Raw genomic sequence first — 25867 nt, forward strand, 5'->3', positions numbered from 1 at the left:
CTCACAAGAAATGCTGGACATCTGAGAGATATTTGGAAGTTGGGCTATGTAAGAAACAAGGGTATATATTGATAAGCATCTGCACTTCTGTATACTTATTCAAATTGAAACACAGAACTTACATGTAATCTCTGTAACCCCCTTGTAGCGGGGTGGTTACCCCACTCCGGCCCTGAATTGCTTAAAACAGCCCTGGGAAAGAGCTGTGGCAGGGAAAAAGCTGGGCTGATTGGGAAAGGAGCCACAGCTATATCCAGTGCAATCAGGGCCCAGCTGGCCCTTATAAAAGGGCAGTGGGCCAGAAGCAGAGACACACTCTCTCTGCCTTTAGAGGGAGAAGGGCCTGGCTGCTGGGTAGCGTACCTGGGTACCTAGGGCAGGGCAGGGCGAGGCGAGGCGAAGGTCAGAGGAGCTGGGGAGCTCCAGCCTGGAAACCCCCCAGGCTGCAGGCCTAGTGTAAGGCCAAAAAGGGTACTGAGGTTGCAGGGGGCAGCCCACGGGTAGGCAGAGGCAGCAGGTCCAAACCCCCCTTGCCGGTGATGAGTGGCACTTACATTGAAGTCTGCCCCAGGGAATGGGGGCTAGTTGATGACGGGCAGTGGCCAAAGACTGAGGCGAGGTGGGGACAGAGGGTGGGGGGGTCCCCCAGGGAAGGGAGACCCAGATCTGTGGGGGTACGGCAGGTGGCAGCACCCCGGCGTGAAAGGGGACACCAGGGGTCCAGGAGGGACTTGGCCCAGTAGCAAGTGGGACACCAGCCTACAGAGGGCGCTCCGGAAGCTGGAAGAACTAATTCCCTGGATGACCAGCAGGAGGCGCTGCATCAGTGAGTTGTCGCCTGGTTACATCCCTGGTAAAAAAAGTTATAATTTTACAGACAACCACCATAACAGAGAATGATAAATAACCAAGGATTTTCAGAAATGACTAGTGATTTGGGTTGCCTCAGTTTTAGGGTGTCCAGATTGAGACACCTTAAGGGGGCCTTAAAGTGCTGAGTATCCATCCTCTGATATTCAGGCCCTTTTAGGCTGTGTTATATCGAGCACCCAAGGTATGCAAAATCCATGGTCATCTTTCAAAATCGTGAGCAACTAAATAACTTGCATGTGTACTGTGCCTGTCATGTTGTAGAATGAAACTTTACAAAATGAGGGTCCAAAAAAGAATAGACATAAAGAATCCCTTCACGTCTAGCTCCCTCTGGGATGAAAAATGTTAACTATATAACAGCACACAGCAGTCCTAAACAAGGAGACAGAAACAGAAGTAAAAAAAAGGTGCATCCAAGTGTGTGTGTGTATTTGTGTGTGTGTGTGTGTGTGTATATATATATATATAGATAGATTTAAAAAAAAAAGAAAAAGCAGCAATTTTAATAGACTATATGTGATTACTTGACTTTAAATTTTGCAAAGACCGCATTAACACCCCAATTCTTGTGTAAGTTATGGTGAGATCTTTGTCTCTTTTAACAGGTAATGCCTAACAGTGTTCCTTACCACAAGGCTGGGGCTTGTCTTCAACCGCTCATTCACAAAGAAGTGTCACTTTGGACTTGTCTAAGAGAGGTTGCTGTTTTAATGATACCAGTATGGTTAAGCAGCAAAACCAGTTTGGGAAGCCAAATAAGATTTAAAAAAAAATAACCCACATCCCAAACCAATATAGCTATACTGGTATAATTTTTCTCGTGCAGACCAGACCTTAATGAGAACCAGCACCACTTCCCTCTGAGTGGTGCCAGAGGCCTTTAGCTATAGAAATATTCACAAAAAAAATGTGAAAATATCAGAATGCGTGCTCTTTCTATTTTGTGATATTGTCAGACTTTTCACTCAAATATTCTGGAGCAAAGCATTCTGAAAGCTTCAACATTCACTTAGGATGAAGGTCACTGAACTTGTGAATTCTGTGATTCATCAGCTGCAGATATCCAGATAGACCCAGTGCTGGGCTACACTACGAAGTCAGGTCAGCTTAACTACATTGCTCAGGGCTGCAAAAAATTTCAACCCCCGGTGCATCGATCGGCCCAGCATTGATCCCCGGTACATGTCGACATACCCTAATTCTCTGCTCATGCCACCCTTGGCTCGACAGTAGGTCAGAGTGCCAGCTAGTAATAACCAGAACGCAGTGTGCTATTGCGGCAGGATGGGGCAGCAGGGGAACCAGCTATGCTGACAGTACACCTGCTAGGGAGTTTCTCCTCATTTGTGCTGTCAGGGCAGTGAATTTGTTCCCATAACTTTTGGAGTTGGATTTTAAATTACATTTTGGTCCCGAAAACTATATCTCAGCTAGGGCACTACAGAGTGCTAGACAGGCCAAAAAAATGTAGCAAGACTTTTGAAATTACATCAGCATATAACCACAGCAGAATAGAGAAAATGAGGCCCCCAATGCAATGAATATGTTCAGATTCCTTGAATAACGTGTATTTCCCATACATACTGCTTTCATTCGTACTCTTCATAAAGTACTATAAACCTGCGTTAACCACAGTGTCCCTTTTTAATCTGAAGGAATACATCTATCATTGCTAGCAGACATGGTGTTGCCTATTTAACTATTGGGTGCTCTCCAAGAGATCTTTGAGGATTATTTGAAAACAAGTCAAATAAGGTTTTAAAACAATTGCTCTTCTGTGCTTTTAATGTAACACAGTATGATGGTGTTATATACATAGGAGATGCCAACCAAGAAAAGTATATTAAGATTTTACTATCTCTTGAAGGATTGAAAACTTCAATCCATTTTGCTCCTCTTCAGCTTTATTGATTAATAAATATTTTGAATATGAAAACTCAGAACTGATGATTGGTTCCCATGGCCGTAACTTCACTAATAAAAATGGCTTATGAACACAAAGCAAAAGAGAAGCAGACTGTGTATTTGCATAGCCTTGTAAATGAGAAATGAGCAATTGCCTGAAAAGGAAAATGTCTGACTTTCAGTTGTTCCAATCTCAAGGCAAGTAGTGCAGGCTAATACTTAGTTTAACACAAATTCTTTTCCCACCAAAGTAATGCATTTTGAAAGACAGGAGCTCATTTTCGTATGACAAATGTATTAATTATTGTCATTATGAACATTGTCGTCTTTGTTTGACATGGGCTTTGTGCTTCACATGACAATCAGCTTTCTGTTTTCAAACTGTTTCACTGATAAATAAGATGTTAAAATAGAGGATAAACGAATGACACTTTTTAGAGTTAAATGTATTCACTCCTGTCACTGCTTCACTATAAGGTTACGTTGTTTTTTTTTATCAAAACAAGTTATTCTTAGCTCTTCTGGAGTCCTGCCTAGTGTTTAAAGCCAAGCTGCTGTCCATCTGCCTCCTGTGGCCGATCATGACAAGAAGCAGCCAGGAAATAATTTCAGAACACAGACTAAGTAAAACTTAGCTAGTTGAGCACAGACTCAAATTGCTCATGAAAGGGCAACAATAGTTCAAATACATTGCTTTCTGTACTAATTACTAGTTCCAGAAGTTACACACACAAATTCCTTTTCTTTCATTAAATATGTTAAATGTTGCTCAGATTCAATGTTTTTTTCATCCTTGAGCACCCTGAACCCCAGCCTTTCAATTTCACTTCATATGTCAGAAAATAGCTGTTTTTTATCTCCTCTTTGGGAAAATTTTTTTTTTGCCTTTGGTTTTTTTTTGCCTTCCTGGTTGAATGTCAAGGGAAAAAATATAACCCAGAAGGACAAAGCAACATTGAAATCCAAGAACATCAATAAACGAATTAACATTTAACTACACCGTAAACCCAATTGCTACCATACAACCATCAGCAGAGCTTCCTGGGGAGCATGACAAGGTATCAATACTATGACTAGACTATCATGGAAAATTTGAAGTCTGGGTACTGTTCCCACTAGTAGAGGAGAAGGCAACATTATGGTTACATCTACACTACAGTTGGGATCGAAGCTCTAAAGACTGATTTACCGGTGGTCGATTTAGTGGGTCTAGTGAAGACCCACCAAATCGACAGCAGATCGCTCTCCAGTCGACACCTACTCTACCCCCGAGGAGAAGAGTAAGGTAAGTCGATGAGAGAGTTTCTCCCGTCAACCCCCTGCAGCGTAGACCTCGTGGTAACTGGACCTAAGGTATGTCGACTCCAGCTACGTTATTGATGTTGCCGGAGTTGCACAGCGTAGGTCGACTTACATTTAAATAGGGAATAGCAGAACACTCAGACACCTTCTGGTTAGAAATCAGGTTGAACATCCAATCCAACAAAGATATAGGTTGTGCTGCACTGGTCCATCAAAAGATTGATACTGGGGTAAACTAACCCCTTAAACAGGCACAAAGGTAAGCAGCACTATAAGCCATTGCAGACATGGTTCAGAAAGGCATAACGTACCCTTCCATCAGCCCTTGGACCTCATCCAAACTTCAGGTTAAGACAAAGGAAGGCCATACCAGATTCTGTGTGGACTATCGAAAATTAAATGAAGTCACTTTAAAGGATTCTTATCGATTAATATGAATAGATGATACTCTGAACTCTGTAACTAGCTCAGTCTGGCTTTCCAGATTAAAAGCGAATATCAGCAAGTAGAAGTATGTCCAAAAGACGAGAAAAAAAACTGCTTTCACAGCAGGACAAGGTTTGTGGGAATTTAAAGTGATAGATTTTTGGCTTGTGCAATGCACCAGCCGTATGTGAAAGGCTAATGGAGACACGGCATACCACCTTCATCTTATCCGTTATAGCTAGATGATATCTTGGTGCATGCTAAAACATTTGAGCAAGAACTAAAACATTTATATAAATAGTCTGTGACAAACTGAAGGGGGTCAATTTGCAACAGAACCCAAAGAAATGTGAGTTGTTCCAAAACGTAGTAGTCTGCCTTGGGCACACAATAAGTGAGGAAGAAATTTCCACTACCAAAAAGAAAATTGAGGGTGTACTAAGCTGGCCAACTCCCCTGACATTTATAGGCTGGCCATATATCCAGTTCTAAACTGGACAGTCCTGCTTTTCGAATGTTTGTTCCCCAACTCATACTGAGACAAAATCGGAAGTGGGGCAGTGTGCTCTTCAAAATGGCACCCCCTCATGACAGTGCATATAAGGCCACACCCAGGGGCCTTGGATCACGCCAGCAGGAACAGGCCCACACTCTTCCTGGAAGTACCAGAATATCTGGTACTCTGGGAATGTGAGAGTGGCCTACTTACTGATTTGCAGAATTTTACAGGACTCTGCTCCTATTATAGAGGTTCATTTGTGGATTTATCTATATTGAAAAATCACTGCAAGTTGGGTGAGAAGGCAAAACCATTTCAGTGGTCAGCAGAAAGTAATGTAGCATTTTCAGAGTTAAAAATGCTCTGCTAACTGCTCTTGTATTGTCCTATCCATGTTTCAAAACTCCATTCATATTGGACACAGATGCTAGTGCTTGGGGACAGTATTAACACATGAACACAAAGAACTTGAGAGGGTGGTAGCTTATTAAACTTCTACTGTAAGTTCTCCCAAGAGAAATGATTGCACCATCTGAAAAGAACTCCTAGCAGTGGTTAAATCTATAGAACAGTTTCATCACTATTTGTATGTGGGGGAAGATTACGATCAGGACAGACCATGCTTTCCCACAATGGTTCTTCAGATTCAGAAATCCAGAGGGCCAGCTTGCCAGGTGGATGGAGAAGTGGCAGTACTATGATTTCCCAGTCACAGATAGGTCTGGCCATAAGTGTGGTAATGCTTTTCCAGACGGTCTTGTTGGGAAGCTATTTGCAAACAATGCCCCAAGCAGGAGAGCAAGGAATTCGTTACTAAAAGGGATGGGTGTGTCTCTCTCTTCCTCTAATTTACAGAGGTGCCCATGTTCATGGTTCATCCATTGGAAGAATGGGAATGGGGACGAGGCCTGGACCTCAGAGCAACTAAAAACTTCACAATGATCTTGATATCAGGATAGTGTATGACTATCTAGACTCTGTAGAAATCTTACAATACAAAATTGAAAGAGTTTACATCCTTGCAAGGGAAAATCTGAGGACGCTCTCTGACAAAATGAAAAGGCTATATGATGTAAGGTCATATGGGGAAACTTTTAAAATAGGGGACCCGGTCTGGATCCACAATTCTAGAAGGAAGAAGGGAGGAACTCTCAACTAGATAAACCTTGGGAGGGACCCTATAGAGCAGGGGTGGCCAATCTGTGGCTCCAGAGCCACATGCGGCTCTTCAGAAGTTAATATGCAGCTCCTTGTATCGGCACCGACTCCGGGGCAGGAGCTACAGGCAGCAACTTTCCAATGTGCCGGGGGGTGGGGGTGGGGCTCCCTGCTCAACCCCTGGCTCTGCCCCAGGCTCTGCCCCCACTCCACCCCTTCCTGCCCCCTCCCCCGAGCCTGCCGTGCCCTCATTTCTTCCCCTCCCCCCAAGCCTCCTGCATGCCACGAAACAGCTGATCGGGACGTGCAGGGAGGGAGGGAAGGGGAGCTGCTGATTGGCAGAGCTGCTGGTGGGCAGGAGGTGCTGGGAGCTGGGGTGGGTGGGGGGGAGCTGATGGGGGGCTGCTGACGTATCACTGCGGCTCTTTGGCAATGTACATTGGTAAGTTCTTGTTCCTTCTCAGGCTCAGGTTGGCCACCCTGGCTATAGAGTACTGACCCAAATAAATGAAGTTGTGTACAGGGTTTAGCTGGGTCCCAGGACTAAACCCAAAGTTATCCATAAGAATCGTCTGAAAGGATATCAGGGGGACAGAATTTTAGCTTGGCTGCACCCTGAATCTGAGAATGTGGAAGTCGAGGATGGAAAAGTTGTTACAGAAGTTAATTCCCAATTAGGAAAGAATGGTCAGGATGTACCTCGGCCAACAAATTCCACAGAAACAACAGGCATTCTTTGCGGGGCTGATTGTAAGAAAATCCAGGTCGAAAAAAAGACACAGATTTAGGTAGGAATAAAATTCTTGTGAGTTGGTGATATGAAAACAGGAAGACACTGTACAAATGTAAATAGTTAACCTTGTATCATTTTAAATTTCTTTTTGTTTGGGATGGATTGTTGGGTGTCACTGTTTTGGGCTTCACTGGGATGATGGGTAAAGCTGAGATGGTGGCTGGTGTTATAAATTGGATGAAACCTTGTTGTGGGATTGAGGTTGATAGGTGGAAACTCACCTTTCGATTAACACAACTGTAAGCATAAACTCTACCCCTGACAAAAGTAGTGTGTGAAGCTGCCCTGGAGCTTCGCTGAGTGTTGTTTTGGGTGCTACAGGCGTGGGGGAAGGCAGAACACAGACAGTGAAGGTATGTCTACGCTACAAATGCTACAGCAGCACAGCTATGGCACTGCACCTGTGCCACTATAGCACCGTAGTATAGATGCTTCCTGCATTGACAGAAGGGTTTTTCCCATCAACGTTGTTAATCCGCTTCTCTGAGAGACAGTAGGTAGGTCTACAGAAGAATTCTTCCTCAACATACACAAGTCTGCACTGGGGGTTAGTTTGACCTCACTATGGTGCTCAGGGCATTAAATTTTTTGCAGCTCCAAAAGATGGAGCTAGGTCAATCTAATTTTTAAACACGGACACGAGAGAGAGAGAGAGAGAGACTGCACATGAGCACGTGCAAGAAAGAGCAGCTGAAAGCATGTCTGACCTTGGCAGAAACCTGTGGAGAGGTTTCTGAGTCGGGGTGCAGGCTGCCAAGAGTGCTCTGGTGCTGTTTCTTGCTATTTGATTCTTTTTACATTCAGAGACACAGGACTGAATGTACATTCGTTGTAAATAAACAAATCTGCAGAAAAATACATGACTACCACCAATTTTTACTCCCTACTGAACAGCCACAGGGCCCCAAACTTTGACTATCCACTTGGGTCAAAAGGGGCAACATAGTAAAGAGGTAAGATCACTGTATTATTAAAAATCTACATGACAAATATACCTACCCTCTATCCTTGAATAGAAGTTCAGATGATATTGAAATGCTTAGAACATTGAGAAACAAGTACAGGACAAAATGAATTGTTGAAATTTAAGTACAACCTTATGTTCATAAAGTAGTATAGTACAGTATAGACCACAGGGAGACACTTTCACATATATTTTCTTCAGGAAAAGGTAAATCTATAGACTGGTATGTCTATCCTGAATCTTTGTGAATTCCCTTGTTTTTGTAAGGTTAGTTCCACTTGTCATAGAGTTCTGATGTGGGAGTGGTCTTCAGAGGTACCTTCAGGACTCAAATTAGAGCAGTATATACCAGCACCTCTCCCGGACTGCCTTCTTGTTTTCTAGAATCTCAAATGTTGTTTTTTTTGTTTTTTTTTTAAAGTACGTTTCTAGCTGTTACATTTGCACAGAAACACTCACTTCTGGTTTTGAAGGTTAACTGATGCAGTGATGTCTGCCTGAATTTCCAGACCGCCTGAAATGATAGCTCTGGGAGGCATGAACTGCCCCATGTGTCACTATGGGACACTAACTCAGATGCTACTGTAAGTGTGAAACTTCTGCCCATGTCAGAAAGGAGGGGAAGGATCACACTATGAAATTCTGCACAATCTACTCTGATTGACATCGTGTTTTGTCACCACAATTAACTAGGCCTGGAAGAGTATCACCTCTTATTCTCTTCTCCAGTGAAGAAGAAACCAAGCTCAAGGGTGCCACCCATGCCCCACACAGGGGAAGCCAAACCTGAGGAGTTCAGTGGAGCTCAGACAGCATGTACGATCCTGTGTGGAATATCCATACAATCTACAGAGAGCAGCATCACAGATGGATAGAGCTTAATTTTGTGGGGAGAGATTAGAAGAGCACCATTATTTTTTGTCCTCTTTTACCCCCGTGTAGCTCAGTGGAAATCACACCACAATAACCAAGTACAGATGTGACAAAGGATGGCACATCTTCCTATCTCACCTAGTGACATCACATACACATTGAACAGGAGGGGTAACAGAGCACAAGCCTGTGGCAATATTCATAATGAGAGTAATACACTTGAAATGAAAGGATCTTCCAGAGAATGGGGAATGCCATCATCATTGCAGACTGGCTGATGAAGGGATTTATTTTTCGGGTTAGAATTACCATAAAGCCTAAAGGCCCCAACCTTATTGTGCATGTGCATGGTACGTGCAGCACAAACACATACTAGGAAAGCGTCCCTGTCTTGAAGCGCTTACAATCTAAAACTAATGAACTAAACCAGTCTAAATTACTTGAAGCAGCCATCAGTGCTCCTAACTCAGGTTTGCTGACAACAGCACAGGAGTGGGTGAATCTGCATCTCCAGTGAACATATATTGCCAAATTGATATTCAGAAATATCTAGCCTGCTGAAGATGACTTTTTCTTTTATATTTGGCAAATTTACTATTTTTTTCATCAAACCTTGTTATTTGGCACATCACCACCACCCACTGACAAGTTTTTAGATGAGCCATAATTTAGCCCTTTGGAATTTTCAGAATGGAAACTGTGCTTCAAAATCTCTAAAAGGTTAAATTCCTTCAGAAGAGACAGGTTTTGCACCTTGCCAAAACCAAAGCAATACCTCAAATTGACCTGTTCAGGCAGGTTTTGATAATTATATATAGACACACACATTCCCCTAAAACACTCATTTGGTGGACAGTCTAGAAAATATCAGTCTTTAAACATTAAGGGCTGTAACAAAGAAAACAAAAATGAAAACCCAAAATGAAAGGACAGATTAAAAACCCTACTGGTGTCTCAAAAGGAAGTTCCTTGGCTTGTATCCTTAGTCACTGCCGAGAAGAAAGGAGGGGAGAGGGCAGAGAAAGAGTACACCTTTGGTGAAGAATTGAATGTTATCAGAAACCAAAGCCACCGAGGGTATGTCAATGCTGCAATAAAAGACATGCACCATCAAGTATCAGGGCCTGGGTCAACTGACTTGGGCTCACGGGACTCAAGCTGCGGGGCTAAAAATAGCAGCATAGAGGTTTGGGCTTGGGCTGGTGCCTGGGATCTGAAACTCCGAGGAGGGGGAAGGTCTTAGAAAAGCCCTGAGACCCTCCCCATTCGCAGGGTTTCAAAACCCAGGCTCCAGCCCAAGCTCAGACGTCTACACTGTTAGCATCAGCCGCACAACCTGACCTACTCGCAAACCCAAGTCAATTGACCTGTGCTCAGACTCAGCATCACAGATTTTTTTTTGCAGCAGAGACATATCCTGACCCTCCCTCAACCTAAACACTACTGTCCTTTACCACGACCACCCCCACAAAAAAACCTCCCACCTGTAGAACTACAGAGGAACAAGGCAACTCTTTCAAAATCCATCGTTACATGGTTTAGTTTGTGTTTTTCCTGAGCAAGAAAATGCTAAAATGTCAGTAAAAAGAAAGTATGGGCCAGATTATATGATGAGAGCAATATCTACCTGGTATTACAGAGAGCTAGTTTCAGCTCCCTCAGTCTCCGCTTTGCTTTGTCCCAGACCTAGCATGGGTTACAGCAGCCCTGGGCTACTCTAACTTACACCAGCTTGCAAAGCTCCTCCCAAGCAACTGTACATCAGCTAGGAATAGATGGAGCACAGTTTGCCTGGCAATGCCCTCAACAGGCCTGTCCCTCATCCCTGACACTTCCCCAGCAACAGGGATGCTGCAGGAAGGGGATTACCAAGAAGCCAGATTTTACTGCCACTGAGGAGGAATGGGCAGTATTGTCTCCTTCTGCACTGCCTGGTGACATAATGAGAGAAGAGTAATTCTGTGACTCTGGCCCACAGCCATACTCAAGAAACAATTCAACATTCATAAGTTTTTTTTAAAATGTCTTTTAAATTTCAACCCACTAACAATTTAGTGTTCTGGAGTTCAACTGGAATGGTTTCAAACAGCTGTCTTTTACTATTAGATGTACAAAAAATGTATGAGACAAAAACAAAACTTGACAAAAAGCAAACCTACAAAGGTCCAATTCAGACCCAGTACCCTCTGGGAACCCAGTAAGGCTAATGCTGTAAACTAATATTTTGTTATATTGTGATTTTATGCAATATGAGAATGAAAATCAATACACTCTGTCAATACATCATGGTCTCTAAATCAAATAGTATATACCTCCCCATCTGCCCCCATGTCTACATGCAACTCCCATTACTTTTAATAGGGAGTTGCATGTACATAAAAGTTGAATGTACATAACAGGGAGTGCAGGTACATAAAAACCAGATTTATGCCCTCTCCAAAAAGGGTGTTGAAGGCCCTTGGCACAATGAAACCACTGCTGTTCTGATGAACGCATTTGAGTTTGGGCTATCTGCACCAAGACAGGGTGTGCAGCTCATGTGCCACCAAATCTAGTTCTATGTGGACTTCTGGTGCATCTATACGCAGCATCTTCAAGGAGAACAGGAAGAGGAGGAAGGGATATATAATATAACAAGAGCCTAATATGTACAAATGTTGAGCATCTTAAATTCCAGATGAAGTCAATAGTAGCTGTGGGTGTTCAACATCTCTGAAAACCAAGTCCTAAGGGCCTGATCCAAAGCCTTTAAAGTAAATAGGAGTTTTTCTATTGGCTTCAAACCGATATAGATTATGCCCTGAATAATTTGCCTAAGGTCATAAACATAAGTCTGTGTCAGAGCGGAAATTGAACTCTCCTGATTCCCAGCCCATTGTATTAAACACAAACCCATCCATTCCATCCTTTCTTCCTGTTAACACAGGGCCACATCTAAAACACTGGGCCTCATTCTCCACAGCCTTGTACCTTGTATAGTCATATACATTTGTGCAGAGTTCTGCATTGCAATTCTGATTTGGTAGCGTTTCATACCTACTTTACACAGATGTAAGTGATTACAGAAGGTGCAAGGCAGTGGTGAATCAGGCCCAGTGTACTTAAACATGCCAAATATTCAAATCCTGGTCACTTCATGATAGTAACATTTAGATTCTACAAAAATATAATCTACTAATTAAGTGAGAATAAGATTTATATTCCCTGTTGTAGCAATCTTTGAAAGGACTTTTCCAAATATAACTGCTCTGCAATTTTTCTGTAGGGGATCATATCAAAGAGCGAGTAACCTTTTCTAACCTGACACATGGGAAGCTCTGACTTAAATAATTGGTATTTCTCTTTAGCTTTGTGCATAGTAGAAACAGAGGCACTTGAGGTTAACATCTAATATACCTGAAGTAATTCTGAGTTTCAAACACAGCCAAGCCACAATCATTAAATGTCACGGGTTATTAGTCTGAAATGGTTTACAACAGACAAAAAGACCTACCTCAGGGTAAGGGTCAACTGTTGTTCCTTTGACTTCACCAAGTCTCCTACTTTAAAAGTAGTCAAGCCCAGAAAGTTTCGCTACAAAACACAGGGGAAAAGAGAGAGAAAGGAAGACATCATCATCAATTTCTGAAGTTTTAATCATTTCATTTTCAGCCCAATGCCTGCAAATCTGTCTTTTGTAGCAAGAGAAATTTTAAATTGGAACCCACTAGCTTGATGTATTATCCCGTAGAATACTTTCATACATCAGTGACACCATTATCAATAATTTGTAAAGCTCAGATTTTACAGACAGGAATCCATCTTTTTCATTAAAAACAATCAGTCTGACAATCTGACAAATAGCGGGCTGTAAAATGTACACTCGCAAGAAAAAGTTTCATTTAGTTTGAAGGGTTTTTTTTCCTATTCAAGTGATTTCTGTATCACAGCAAATGTTAAATCTTCAGTGTTTTACCAATGTTGTTCTTGCTACAGTAATTCCTCAAACCCTTAGGCATTATCTTCTTTGAACTCGAGATATTAATGTATTTGCTTGCTCGAGTTATTTTTATGTTGGGCTCAATACAAGTTATTAATAGAAATGCTGTATTTTCTGAGTATATAGCAATGTTTGTAAGCATGTTTCCTTGGGTATTTCCAACCAAGGGTGGACCAATTTTATTCCAGTACAAATAAAGAGAAATATACTCATCCAGCTACATTTTCTAAATTTCTGTTGACCTACTATGCTATATGTTGTCTTTCTACCAATGTCAGCCTTTTGCATCCTCAAGGAAATTATGCAAACATTTTTTGTTTTTCTCAAGAGAACTTTTTACCCTCTCTCAATATCTCTGCTGCTCAGAACTAAAACTTCACTTTACCAGTTGTACAAGAGTTCTTCTTACTCTAGGGACAATGAGCATGGAAAGAAAATAACCTAAAACTTTCTTCTATGAAGATTTTTTTTGAAAAATATACAGCAACTCACTGGAAGTTGATGTGAAGAAATTACAGATATTTTCATTAAGTCACATCAAGTATGCAAACATCATCAACAAATAAGCAGGGTTTTTTGCATAATAATTTTATTCTTTATTCCTTTTGTAAGGCTAACAAAAATGAAAGGTCTAACAGCAAATGCAATGTGCTTGCAGATGACAAAATCCAGGTATAGGTCTCGAGCACACTCACATGCTCTCAGGGTCAGCCCGGACCATATGGAGGTAGCACATTCAATCCTTGGAAAATGGAGACCAACATGTGTTTCAGCTGAGCTGCTCAGCAGCAGTATGACACCATCTGACAAGCGTTGTACCCTGCCTTCCTTTGGTAAGGCCAGTCTGAATCAGGGCCTTGGAATTTTCGAATGTGGGCTCCAAAGTTTAGTACTCAGACAGGCTTTTAGGCACATAAAATGCATAGCTGGGAACCTAAGTGCCAATTTAAATGCCCAGATGTAGAGCCCTACAATTGGCTTCCGAGTTTAAAAGCTGGGTCTTCAGCATGGCCAAGCTGAAAGCCTCCTCAGGCTTATGTTGATGTCCATGTAATGATTCAGTTTCCATCCCTGGCTGCACAGTTAGGCAGGAAGGGAACGAAGATGGTATAAAACATACAAGCCGAGAGAAAGAGAAAAGGTGCCAAAGAGGCAAGCTGTGGGGAGGGGTGGATCAAAAGGAGGAAGTAAGGAAGAGGAAGACTGGAGACATGAGACAGAAACAGAGTGGGTAAAATAGTATGATTATGTAATTAAAGACTGTGCTGTGTCTTCACTGCCAAAAAGGTGCGTTTTTAAGTGAGATAGCTAACTCGACCCACCTATCTCACTATACCTCCCACAATGCCTTGTTTCTGCTAAGATTTTACAGCAAGACAGCAAACATATTCGCTATCTCACTGTAAAAACACAGAAGACACAGCCTGTATCATAATGTGTACACATAAGGGAGAACAATTAAGGTTGCTCATACAACCTTAATTCTGGCATTTCCTAACTTTTGAGTCCTTGACTTTGCAATCTTAACATTCCTTTGCATTTTTAATATGCAATTTGGATGGTAAACTTTGTGTTCTTGTAGAGTGCCAATTACTACAGGGCTTTGATCTCAGTTGGGGCCTCTAGGTGCTACTGCAATACAAATTAATAGTAGCAATTCCTTATATGAACGGAATGGGGGAGAAACAAACATCTTGCCCATTTGTGGTGGCCCTCACAAGCCAAGGCCCTACAGCGCGGCAAGGTCTCATAGCCTCTGCAATTAGCCTTGTGTTATCAGATGTTTGGCTGTGTGTGTGTGTTTTTTGTGTGCTGTCCCAGCTCTGTGCAGATAGTTGGCACAGCAGACCTCAATTAAACTGCCCAATGACCACAAGATCTGTTAAGGTACAAAGGCGCCTGGCCAGGTTTGTCGTTGAAGAAGCATGGTAATAGCACCTGCCAGACTCTACGAGGATACTAAGACATGAATGCCCATGACAATGGATGCAGCTCAGTGAATGGCGGGATTTTCCATTCCTCCCTAGGTTGGCCAAAGGGTTAAAGCAAGGTATCCCAACATTTATAGACTGAGACAAAATCTGGGATAAACAACTTGTGTATCACCTTACATGTTTCATGATGTTTGTTACCTCCCCTTGTACTTTCCTTCTGATGTTTCAGACAAAACATTCCTATTCACCATCTGTCTTTGTACTTTTACTTCTGATGTTTCAGACAAAATATCACTATTCATCATTTTTGTCAAACCGTTTTATTGTATGGTAGGATCGGGTGTTCTTGTGCTGGCCAGCTGGAAAGTGTTTACATATTCAGTGTGTTGCAACAATGCTAGCAATAGTTCATGTACCAGTCACTGACTTGCAGGCAATCAGCTGCTTTTGTCAGGACCTGACTGTTGCTCATAGCATAACTCACAGACTTTTGTTCAGGCCTTAGGGTTTGAACCAGGCCCATGCTTCAGGCTCTCCCTTTCTACTACACCTGGGTTCTCAGATCTCATAGGACACTGCTTAATACAATATAATTGTCCAGATGCCAAAACATTTTTTTCTGTTTCATCTTCTTAAATTCATATAAAAATACCTTCAAAATAATAATAAAAAAATGTTGTATGGCCCAGTGATCCGATGGAAATGGGTTACCTGGCCTTGCAATGGGCCTAGAATCTGAAAGGGTGCCTTGTGGCTAGCTATGGCACCAACTGGTGGTTAGGTCAGCATACCTACGTCACTCAGAAATCTGGATTTTTCACACCCATGACCAATGTAGCTATGTTGACCAGGCCTTGGACTCCTTTTTTTTGTGCTTTACCCTGGGCCCTGAATTGCCATGGCAATTTACAAACCAATCCAACTTTGTGTGTGTGGTTTAGAGAGGTTTGAAAATTGAGCTTTAAACAACCTTAATTATAGAATAGCTAGGGCTCCTTCATAATTTTGCTAGTGCTGGTGAGACATTTGTGATAATAAATTATAAGAGACTTGTGTTGAATTGTTTGATTAATAAACTTAATCCACTTACCTAGCCAAAGAAAAAAGGAAGAAAGAAAAACATGTCTGCAATGGCCCCATGAAAGGCTGAAATACAGTTTGCTCACTGAGATTTAACTCTGCTGCCATACTGTACATTTTTCAAATGCATCCTGTTGGAACTATGCCAGGAATGATCCCTGGCAGTTCAAGGAGGAGAATTAGCACCTCAGAATAAAAATCAACTTAAAATCTTTCCCATCCATAGTTTGCTGTCTGCCCCAGCTCTTGTTTTGCCATCAGTCAGAAACGGGCATGTTTTATACATGTTTTGACTCCAGGCAGTAAGAGCAGAAAGCAGCCAAATCAGGCACTACTGCACTTGGGGGAAGGGGGTAAAATGGTGTTCAGCCAGAGCTACCCCTCCCTCCAGCATGCCACTGGACCCAGAATTGTGCAGAGAAGACAGCTGCCACTATGGGATCACTGGGACTCAAGCATTGACTCTCTTCCCCCCAGCTAGTGGCCTTGGGCGCAGAGAGGAGCCAGACAGAGACTCCAGCAGGAGGGAGCAGAAGCTGCCAAAGCTGAGTTCTTTGGAGAATGTTCAGCAGTTTTGACTAGAGATTCTCTGTCTTGCGCTGATTGGCTGTTTGCTCCAACCCCCTCCCTCCCTCACAGTCTCTTCATCTCAGCTTCACTCACACTGGCCACTCTTACTCTCCTTTCCACTGCCTTGTCCTCCCCACTCCACTCTTACTCTCCTTTCCGCTGCCTTGTCCTCCTCACTCCCTTTCCCTTAACTTTTCTTTCTATTTAGCTTATCCACACGCTAAGTAAACTCACCCCTCAAACGTATCATGCAACTAAAATGACATTTGGTGCTATCACATTGTTCACTCTGCTTGTGCGTTATACCTATCCTCTCTCCCTACTGTGTCTGTCTTGTCTAATTATATTGTAAGCTCTTAGGGGCAGGAACCATCTACTACTCTGGGTTTGTACAGAGCCTAGCACAACGGGGCCCCATTTTTGGTTGCCTATTAGACACTACTGTAATAAACATGATTAATTTGTACTAGAAGTGGGTATGGTCACATGATGGAAGATCAGACAAAAAGAAAAGGGGAGCCACTCCCCCCCACCAACTTCTGAATTCCAGTGCTGGATAGAGCAGGAAACAAACCAGAACCAACATAATTTGCTACCATGGATTTATTATTATTTATACACATCACCATCACAGATGAATTTGGTACTGTACATGTCCCAATCTAAATTGTTTGCAAGGTTTTTTGATTTAAGGATTTTGATTTAGTGCCAATTCCCCACTCCTAATTCTATATTTCTTCTCTGTGGCTGGGAAAAGGGAGTGTCTATGTGCCTGTGCATGCTGCCAAAATGCAAGAGTGATTCTGGATACTTTAGAATGCAATCTGAGAAATCACTGGGTTATTATTAAACCTTAACAGAGATGTGTGGCAGGGTGGACTAGGTCCGGAAGCCCCCTGTGGGAGGCCTCATGGTCCTGCATCACCCTGCCCCAGAATAGATCAGAGAGAAATCCAACAGACAGCCTAGAGTGGCTGCAGAGGAGCAGCCAATCCGGGGCCAGAAGAGCCCTATATAAGACAAGCAGCAGAGCAAAGAAGTTCAGTTTCTGTGTGGAGCTTGATGAGGGAGGACTGAGGGCCTAGCTGGCTGGTTGAACAGCAGGACTGCAGATAGCTCAGTGCAGAGAGCTCACCAGGTAGAACTGAGCCCAGCGGATGCTGCCAAAGACCAGGTGCCTGGCTGGACAGAATAGTAACAGAGCTGTCGAAAGGTCAGTGTGGGCAGGCTGAGCCTGGGGGACTGAGCATAAAACCTGGCCAGACCAGATGAGAGTACCGAGATGGGCCCTGCTGGTCTGGTACCAGACTGAGCCCAGGGAGGGCTGCTGAAAAGGACCCCCGTTGAGGGTACCAAGATGGGCTCCAGCTAGGTGTCTGAAAAAGGCAGCGCCTCTGGGAAGAAGTCTAAGAACTACAGCCCCATACCAGGGCAGTGATAAGAACTCAGGACTTTATACCAGAAGGGGGGGGACAGCATGTGTGGCTTGGCCAGAGGGCTGAGCTGCCAAAGACCAGCCAAGAGAACCAGTAGCTGTGGGGTGCTCAGATGAAGCAGGTGCCTCCCTGATGTAAGACCAAAAAAGAAAAAGCAGGCTCACACCTGAGAGAAAGGAGGCCATCCATGAGAGGGGGGTACTGCCTCTCCCTCCCATGAAAAGACTGTTTGCAGGCACTATTGGACAGAGAAAAGGGGGCACGCTTGAGAGGTGGGTGCTGACGCCGTTACAGGATGCCATTTCTCCTCAAGCCTGTGGAATTTCAATTTTATCGGATATACACATTGCTAGCCCTCACCCAGGAGGAACACTCTCTTCCTCCCACAAAATTAGGTCAGTACCACAATGGGCTCTTTAAATATTATGTCACTTCTTATTCAGACACCAAATACAGCTGCTATGGCAGTGCTGATTGACCTTATTCCTGAAACCCAAAGACCAGGCTGGTCAAGGGAGTGTGAGCACAAGCTCTGTATCTGACCCAGACTGCTTGCAAGGCACTAGCAGAAACTCTAGAAAACTGGACTGGCCTCCGGATAAAAATCCTCCTTGAGGAAAAAGCCTGAAGTTTAGTGTCAAGAAGTAAATGCACTAGAATCCATCAATCTCTGAGTGTATTACTCCTGTCATGATCCTCTATTAATTTAATCCAACTTCTAATGCAAAGTAAGTTTATAAGCTGCCTAGCTAACAGAAATCACTTACCCCAACATCTGTTCTTGACTCCTTGTGTTCAGACAGGACACGGATGCGGACCTGGGAAAAACAAATCAGTTGTGGGTTTGGTATTTCTTGAAAGGGAAATCAGAGAGAGACTTGCTTATGGATTTATTTCCATAGCTTTCTACCTTTTTTTGCAGAGGGGGGTGAGGGAGGGGGAGGGTACTGGGGGACTGGTGCCAATCCAGTCAGTTTCTAAACACTAATTTTCTTTTAATAATTTACCACTTCAATTTTTTTGGCATCCTGCTAAAGTCCTATTTCTGAGAAACTCATTTATCATTCGGAAACTTCCTGATTCTCCGCAGCAGAGAGGACTATACTCAACTGCTCCTTTCATAACTTCAGACCTTTACCAAAATGACTGTTAGGTTATAAAATACCTCACAGCCTCTTTACCTAGAGTCATTCTCAGGAACCAACATTCTTCAAACAGTAGAACGACTTATGAATATAACAGGGTGGATTATATTGCAGTTTCTCCTACAAAAGTCCACGATTTCATGCATACACACTTATAAACACTTCACCCACGTATGTATGTATCTTGGGAGTTTTCTACACCCTAACTTGGACTGGTTTAACTAAGGGTATTTTTAAACCAGTTTAGTTAAACCAGTACAAGTCTGTGTGTAGATACTCTTACTTCAGTTTAAAAGTAGCTTATTTGATTGTTCCAAAGTGGGTAAACACTTGAATAGACATTGGGCCTGAGAGAGAATGAGAGAGAAAATGACTTTGTAGTCCAGTGTTTAAGGCACCCAGGCAGAAGGTGGGAGACCCAGGGTCCAGTTCCCTCCTCTAATCATTATTTCATTGTTCACAATTGAACAACTTTAACAGGAGAGACTGAGGGAGTCTCACATCAGAATATCCCATAGTTCAATGGTTAGAGCACTTTCCTGAGAAGTGGGAGATCACTGTTCAAATCTCTTTCTCCCCTCTCTCCCGGTACCGAGGAGGGAATGGAACCTGGTGAGTGCTCTAACCATTGGGCTCAGAGTTACTGCGTAATGTGGGCACCAGCAACACTACCTCCTCCTGCTGCGAGATTCTGAATCAGACATGATCTGGTAGGTGGCCTCTGAGCATACCTACTGGATCAGGCAACTCAGGCAGACAAATATCTATCTTCCCCCTCAGGCAGACGAATATCTATCTATCTTTCATGAATTGCTCTGGGGCTTAGTCAAGAGGTAGGCATTCAGATGCCTAGAGGAAGGCAACAGAGCACAGATGCAGAAACGTAGGCACGGAGAAAATTTGGACCATGAAAAATTAGGCATTAAGTGAGTTTAAGTGCCTACGGAGTTCACAGTGGAGCCAAAACTGGGACTTAGGTGCCTAACTCTGGGGTTTAGATGCCTTAGTACTTTTGTGATACCCTGTACCTGTCTCCTTTCCACAAGCCCTTCAAGGTCATCTGTGTACCTAGGCATTCATGGAAGGCACAGTCCCTGCACTCCTTCTAAGAGTAGGGCCTCAAGTTGTCCCTGGCCTTTTACAGGATGCAGCTTCCTTGTATGCATGACTACTCTTCATTTCGCCAACAAAGAACAAGGAAAATCTGGCCTAATATTCATTTTAATAATCTGTTTTCCAAACACTGATAATTGTAGGTATTTTTAGTATGTATATAATTTTCTTATGTGGAACCTTAGAATGAAGTTGAAACTCAGTACAGTCTTTCTAAACATTTCTTATGTTGGCATTTGTCATAAAACAGAACCCACTCATCCTTTAACACCCCCCCACACACACCTGTTAGTTTAAATATGAGATGAGAGTTAAGGAGCTCTTTCATAGAATCATAGAATATCAGGGTTGGAAGGGACCTCAGGAGGTCATCTAGTCCAACCCCCTGCTCAAAGCAGGGCCAATCCCCAATTAAATCATCCCAGCCAGGGCTTTGTCAAGCCTGACCTTAAAAACTTCTATGGAAGGAGATTTTACTACCTCCCTAGGTAACGCATTCCAGTGTTTCACCACCCTCCAAGTGAAAAAGTTTTTCCTAATATCCAACCTAAACCTCCCCCACTGCAACTTGAGACCATTACTCCTTGTCCTGTCATCTTCTACCATTGAGAATAGTCTAGAACCATCCTCTTTGGAACCACCTCTCAGGTAGTTGAAAGCAGCTATCAAATCCCCTCTCATTCTTCTCTTCTGCAGACTAAACAATCCCAGTTCCCTCAGCCTCTCCTCATAAGTCATGTGTTCCAGACCCCTAATCATTTTTGTTGCCCTTCGCTGGACTCTCTCCAATTTATCCACATCCTTCTTGTAGTGTGGGGCCCAAAACTGGACACAGTACTCCAGATAAGGCCTCACCAATGTCGAATAGAGGGAAACGATCACGTCCCTCGATCTGCTGGCTATGCCCCTACGTATACATCCCAAAATGCCACTGGCCTTCTTGGCAACAAGGGCACACTGCTGACTCATATCCAGCTTCTCGTCCACTGTCACCCCTAGGTCCCTTTCTGCAGAACTGCTGCGAAAGAACCTTTCCTTAAAGGTACCCAGAGTTTGGAGTGAGGAAACATTTCTCTTCTCAGGCAGTTGCTGTGCTATGATTTTCACAGTAAGAAGAATATTTCTTTCACAAAAGCCTGGAGACAGCAAGGAAATGTTACATTTCACCCACTGAAGGACCAATCATCTGGTCCACATTAAAAATGTATGGGAATCCTCATTTGGCTATTATTAGATATTCCTGTGTATTCCTCCAGTTAAACTGGCAGGTCAGAGGAATATTGCTTTTATGCAGACCACTTATTTCTACTTTTCACATAAAGTTAATATTTAAAATTTAGAGTAGTTATAAACACGTTTTACAAGTGAAAATAGGCAATGGAGTGGCTACAGTTAGTATGCATTTTTAACAAAATAAATCTGTGAAAGCTGATAACTAAAAAGTAACATCTGGCCCAGAGTTGCAGTGATGTAATTCCCTTTTCTTATTAAAATGATTATAAACTATTTTTATATAGTATGAGCAAACAATTTGTTTAAGAACTACTGTACAAACTATCTGTACTTCAGTGATTTCTATGGAGCTGTTTGCATCCAGACTCCTATTCAGCAAAACTTTCAAGTCATGTTTAATTTTAAGCATATGCGTGAGTCCTGTTAAAACTGAAGTCCAACTGATTTGTTGAACTGAAGTCCTTGGGCACCGATGAAAAAACTAACTAGATGGTAAATTCTACAGAATACTGAGTGTCCTCTACTCTCACAGAAGTCAATACAAATGGAGAGGTCTCACACCTCACAGGAGGTACTCAGAACCTTGCAAGACTGGTCCCGTACTCTATTGTATATTGCCCCAATTTTGGAGAGCAAGCATTCTTCTGCATAGAGAATCTTTCTTGAATCAGGACCTATATGAGGCAGGGATGGAGGAAATGTATAAAACAGCAAACCTAGAGTGCAGATTTCTGTGTGGTAAAAATATCCACTTTAATATACAGTGAATTAATCAAATGAGGGAAACAATGTCTGTTAAGATGAAGAATTGCAAAAGAACAACTTTAATTTAAATAAACACTGAGGGATTAGTTAGAAAAATTATTTACAAACGTTGTCACTTTGAGTTGCTTTCTGATTCAGCCATATTCACACACCTTTTTCTGACCACTTTAGAGTCAATTTTTATGCAAACAAATTTTTGCTAGGACTAATGCCAGAGAACAGCTGCCTTTTGTGTAAGTGGCTGTAGTAATAAGATTACATGTGAAAACAGGTATTTATAAGGGCTGCTCAAAAAAATTTTTAAACTGTTCTTCAATGAAAAACAGTTTCAGCTGAATGAATTTTACTGTGAAAATTTTGTGTGTGGAAATTTTCAGTTTTTTGTCAAACTGGACACCCAAAAACTGAAATATTTTGATTCAGATATTCCACAATGCCACACGGGACTCATAGTTGGGTTGCCTAGCGTACCAATGCCCCTGTCTGGGCTGTGCTCCCCACCTAGATATCATCTCCCATGAGACTCCCATGATGCACTGCCTCCCCTTGCGAAGAGGGCAGACCAGGACGCCTCAGAGATGTAGTCCAACCAGGGAGGCCAGACTACTGAGAAAAATGGGAGTATGAGGCATCTTAATTACAGCTTCGATGAGACACCGTAAAGGCATTTTTCAGTTCAACTATTCTGGGTTTTGGTCGAAGTATTGTTTGATTTGTTTGTTTTTTTCTTCATCAAAAAGTCAAAATGTTCCACCAAAAACAGGACCTATTTTCCAACCTGCTCTTTTATTTATGGCTTGTGCTGGAATGGCTCAAACTCTTTTTTTTTCCTTTTTTTTTAAATGAAGTTTTGGACAACAAGAAATAGAAATAACAACATGTGACCTATTAAACTTCACAAACAACAACAGTAAATAGGCAAAGAAACAGTCAAAACAAAATGGTGATTTTCAAAGAACTCACAGGGTGAAATATATTTACATAAAGTGTTCAGAAAATAATTATAAATAACTAACACATTCATCAAAGTCTCTGGATAATATACAAAAGGAAGAAAAGGTAATAGTTCACCCAGCTCTAGACCGAAGTCATGATGAAAAATGAAACACAGAATTAAAAAGAATTTTGAAAAGCAAATAATCTCTCAGTACATTTTGTAACTAAACAAACTACTGCTACTTTTTGGCATCTCGTTATAAATAGGAAACCCTCAGCTTCACAAGGGGATAATTAGGGCAATTCTAATCCATTTTCCACAACTAAAGATAAACTTGAATCTCAGACACACAATACGCTATCAGAGGGTGTTTTCTTTCCCCTAATTTGCTCTGTGCTTCTGAGAGTAAAATCTGACCCATCAAGGAGTTTGTTTGCTCTGGTCTGGAACAAGATGAAGCAAACCTTAACAAATTACTTTCTTACACTCAGAGACCATATGTTTTTTCAAGACAGTAGAAAAGATAAACATGCAGCGCAGTTCTCTGACTTGTATTTGCCCTGTAGACGAACAGAAGGCATTGCAACTATCACTATTACAAATTAGAAAAACCAGGTGGGTGAGGTAATACCTTTTATTAGACAAGGCTCATCCTGGGACCAACATGGCTACAACAACACTGCAAACTAGTAAAAATATTCATTAGAAATTTTAATCTCTTTACCACACATTCACAGCACAAAGAATCATTATTAACATTAGAACACAATCCATTTTTAGTGCACGTACCACCGAATTATCTAAGTGCCAAATTTCTCCATGCATAAAAAGTTACATTGAGTTTCAACTATCCTTCTTGTAGTCCTTTACCAAAATGTAAAAGACAGTATTGTATTATTAAACAGGGCATCTATTTTGGTCATTCATGGCAGACTACTTCACATCTACACTATGTTGGAGATCAGTTGACTGAGCCATTATCATTACCAACACCTCCTCAGTGCTATAAAAGAATTAGCATAATTAAAAACGAAGACACTTTTTAGTCTTACACCTTTTAACATGTCATAGGCAATTAATTCAAAGTGGAAGTGAAAGAGCATTTCTTTTCTTTTTTGAATATTTCATGCCTGACCTAAGTTCAAGCCTCTCTTCATGTCAGTTTATAACTGAAGGCTTGGTTTGTATATAGTATATTTCTCTCTTATTATGATGATTTAAAGTTATATTAACAGGCTAGATTCAGCTCTGTTACATCAGTGTAAATCTTGAGTAACTCCACTGGCTTCTGAAGTGGCTCATAGTACTTATTACTCTGAATTGCACATGTATTATACAGTTCATACCTTCTATTAAGTGCTCCAGCCGTCTCATGGTAAGCAGATTTTTGCCACATGTAGTTATTATGAGAATACATCACGAGGTGAGACAAAGTAAGATTGACCACTGTAGTATTCCTTGGTAAGGTGATCTACGGTCCTGGCTATGCTAGCCTTTTCCGGCAAGTATTCCACTGATGGTAGCAATGGTCAAAGTCCTATTGCAGATAAGGCAGTCATGTTCATTGACAGTTCTACTCCCATTTTATCTGGACCTGCTCTGAGAAAGCACCTTTTCTGTGCAGGCACCCTTTCTGCACAAGTAATTGCCTCTACTGACATTTTGTCTGGAGAGCGCAGGCACTGAACACAGAGCCAGCAGCACTAGCCTCTACAGAAGGTGCAGGTGGGGGTACAACCATAATCACGCCACCCTAACCACTGCAGAACTTGCCAGTGATGGAGGGGAGTGCAAGCTGCACTCTTCTTAGGGTGTCAGAGCTGATGCTTCAGCAGAGTCAACCAGAATCCCACTTCAAGTTCTTGCTGCAGTGCAGGAACTCTACATACCCCTTTCCTCAGTCTAGCTACATCTCTAAAACGCCATGCAAGCCAATTGTGGCATATAAATAAGTAATACTACTGCTGTCATGAATACAACAAAATGTAATTACCATAATAAATGGGGTAGAAAGAATAAGATTGCTGGAGGGTGTAGAGTTGGCTCAGGTATCAAACGCCAAGAAATCTTCACTTGTACATGGAAGGGGTCTGGCATTAATAAAGGTGAATGGTCAAGTGCCATAAACATCAGTATTAGAGATGTTAGCTCTTATGACCAGGAAGAGATGCAACATGGTGGAGAAGTTTGGTGACAACACAAAAATGGAAGAGGTAGCAGAACTCAGCAACACTATGTTTCGTGTTGGTCAGTTTTGTAAGATTTTAGTATTCCTGGTTCAAGGTTGCTAACTGAAATCCAAGTCTTGAAACTATAGATAATGATATCACACTTTGTTAGAAAAACAAAAAAGGACTATTCTGGAGATACTGGTTTTCCCGAAAATTATGGTAAGATTTTGGAGGTTGTAACTTACTGCATGACTGCTGGCAGTGCCTGGCACAACTGAAATTTTTCAGATTTTTACATTAATTATGCAGCATTCGCCAGCTCCTTAACTTTTACAGAATAGGCCTCCTTCTCCTATGTTTTGCAGATTTATTTTTAAAAGAAGGTATTTATGAAACAACGAACAACTACAAATCCAAAGGTATTTCCTCTTTAGTTAGAAGATTAACCCTTTACTGGACAGTTTAAATGACATAACTTCAGGCAGCAAAGACATACATTGTATTTAAACAGTCTTTGTCACACAATTGTTTATAGAACAGGAGACATGGTTCTAATATAAAATTTAATACCGGACAAATGGGAAACAAGAAAACAGAATTTAAAGGATTTTCACCCTACCACAGTGCCCTGGCACAAGGTGGAATATGTGCCCGCTCTTGTTTGGATTGCGTTACATCAAGGGCTACAATTACAAAAAAAATAAATTTATG

At 42.0% G+C, this 25867-nt stretch overlaps 1 protein-coding gene across 3 annotated transcripts in view; it reads right to left on the reverse strand.

The window, feature by feature from the left end:
* INPP4B (inositol polyphosphate-4-phosphatase type II B) overlaps positions 1 to 25867 on the reverse strand; it is a 481293-nt gene that overhangs the window by 172418 nt on the left and 283008 nt on the right. For all 3 annotated transcript variants that reach the window (XM_073341212.1, XM_073341215.1, XM_073341214.1), the window contains 2 exons: positions 18560 to 18610; positions 12287 to 12366 (listed from right to left, as the gene is read on the reverse strand). In XM_073341212.1, the coding sequence (XP_073197313.1) occupies positions 12287 to 12366; positions 18560 to 18610 (131 nt within the window). The remainder of the gene's footprint in view (positions 1 to 12286; positions 12367 to 18559; positions 18611 to 25867) is intronic.

The sequence above is a fragment of the Lepidochelys kempii genome, chromosome 4 (genome assembly GCF_965140285.1).
Source record: "Lepidochelys kempii isolate rLepKem1 chromosome 4, rLepKem1.hap1, whole genome shotgun sequence".
NCBI lineage: Eukaryota > Metazoa > Chordata > Testudines > Cheloniidae > Lepidochelys > Lepidochelys kempii.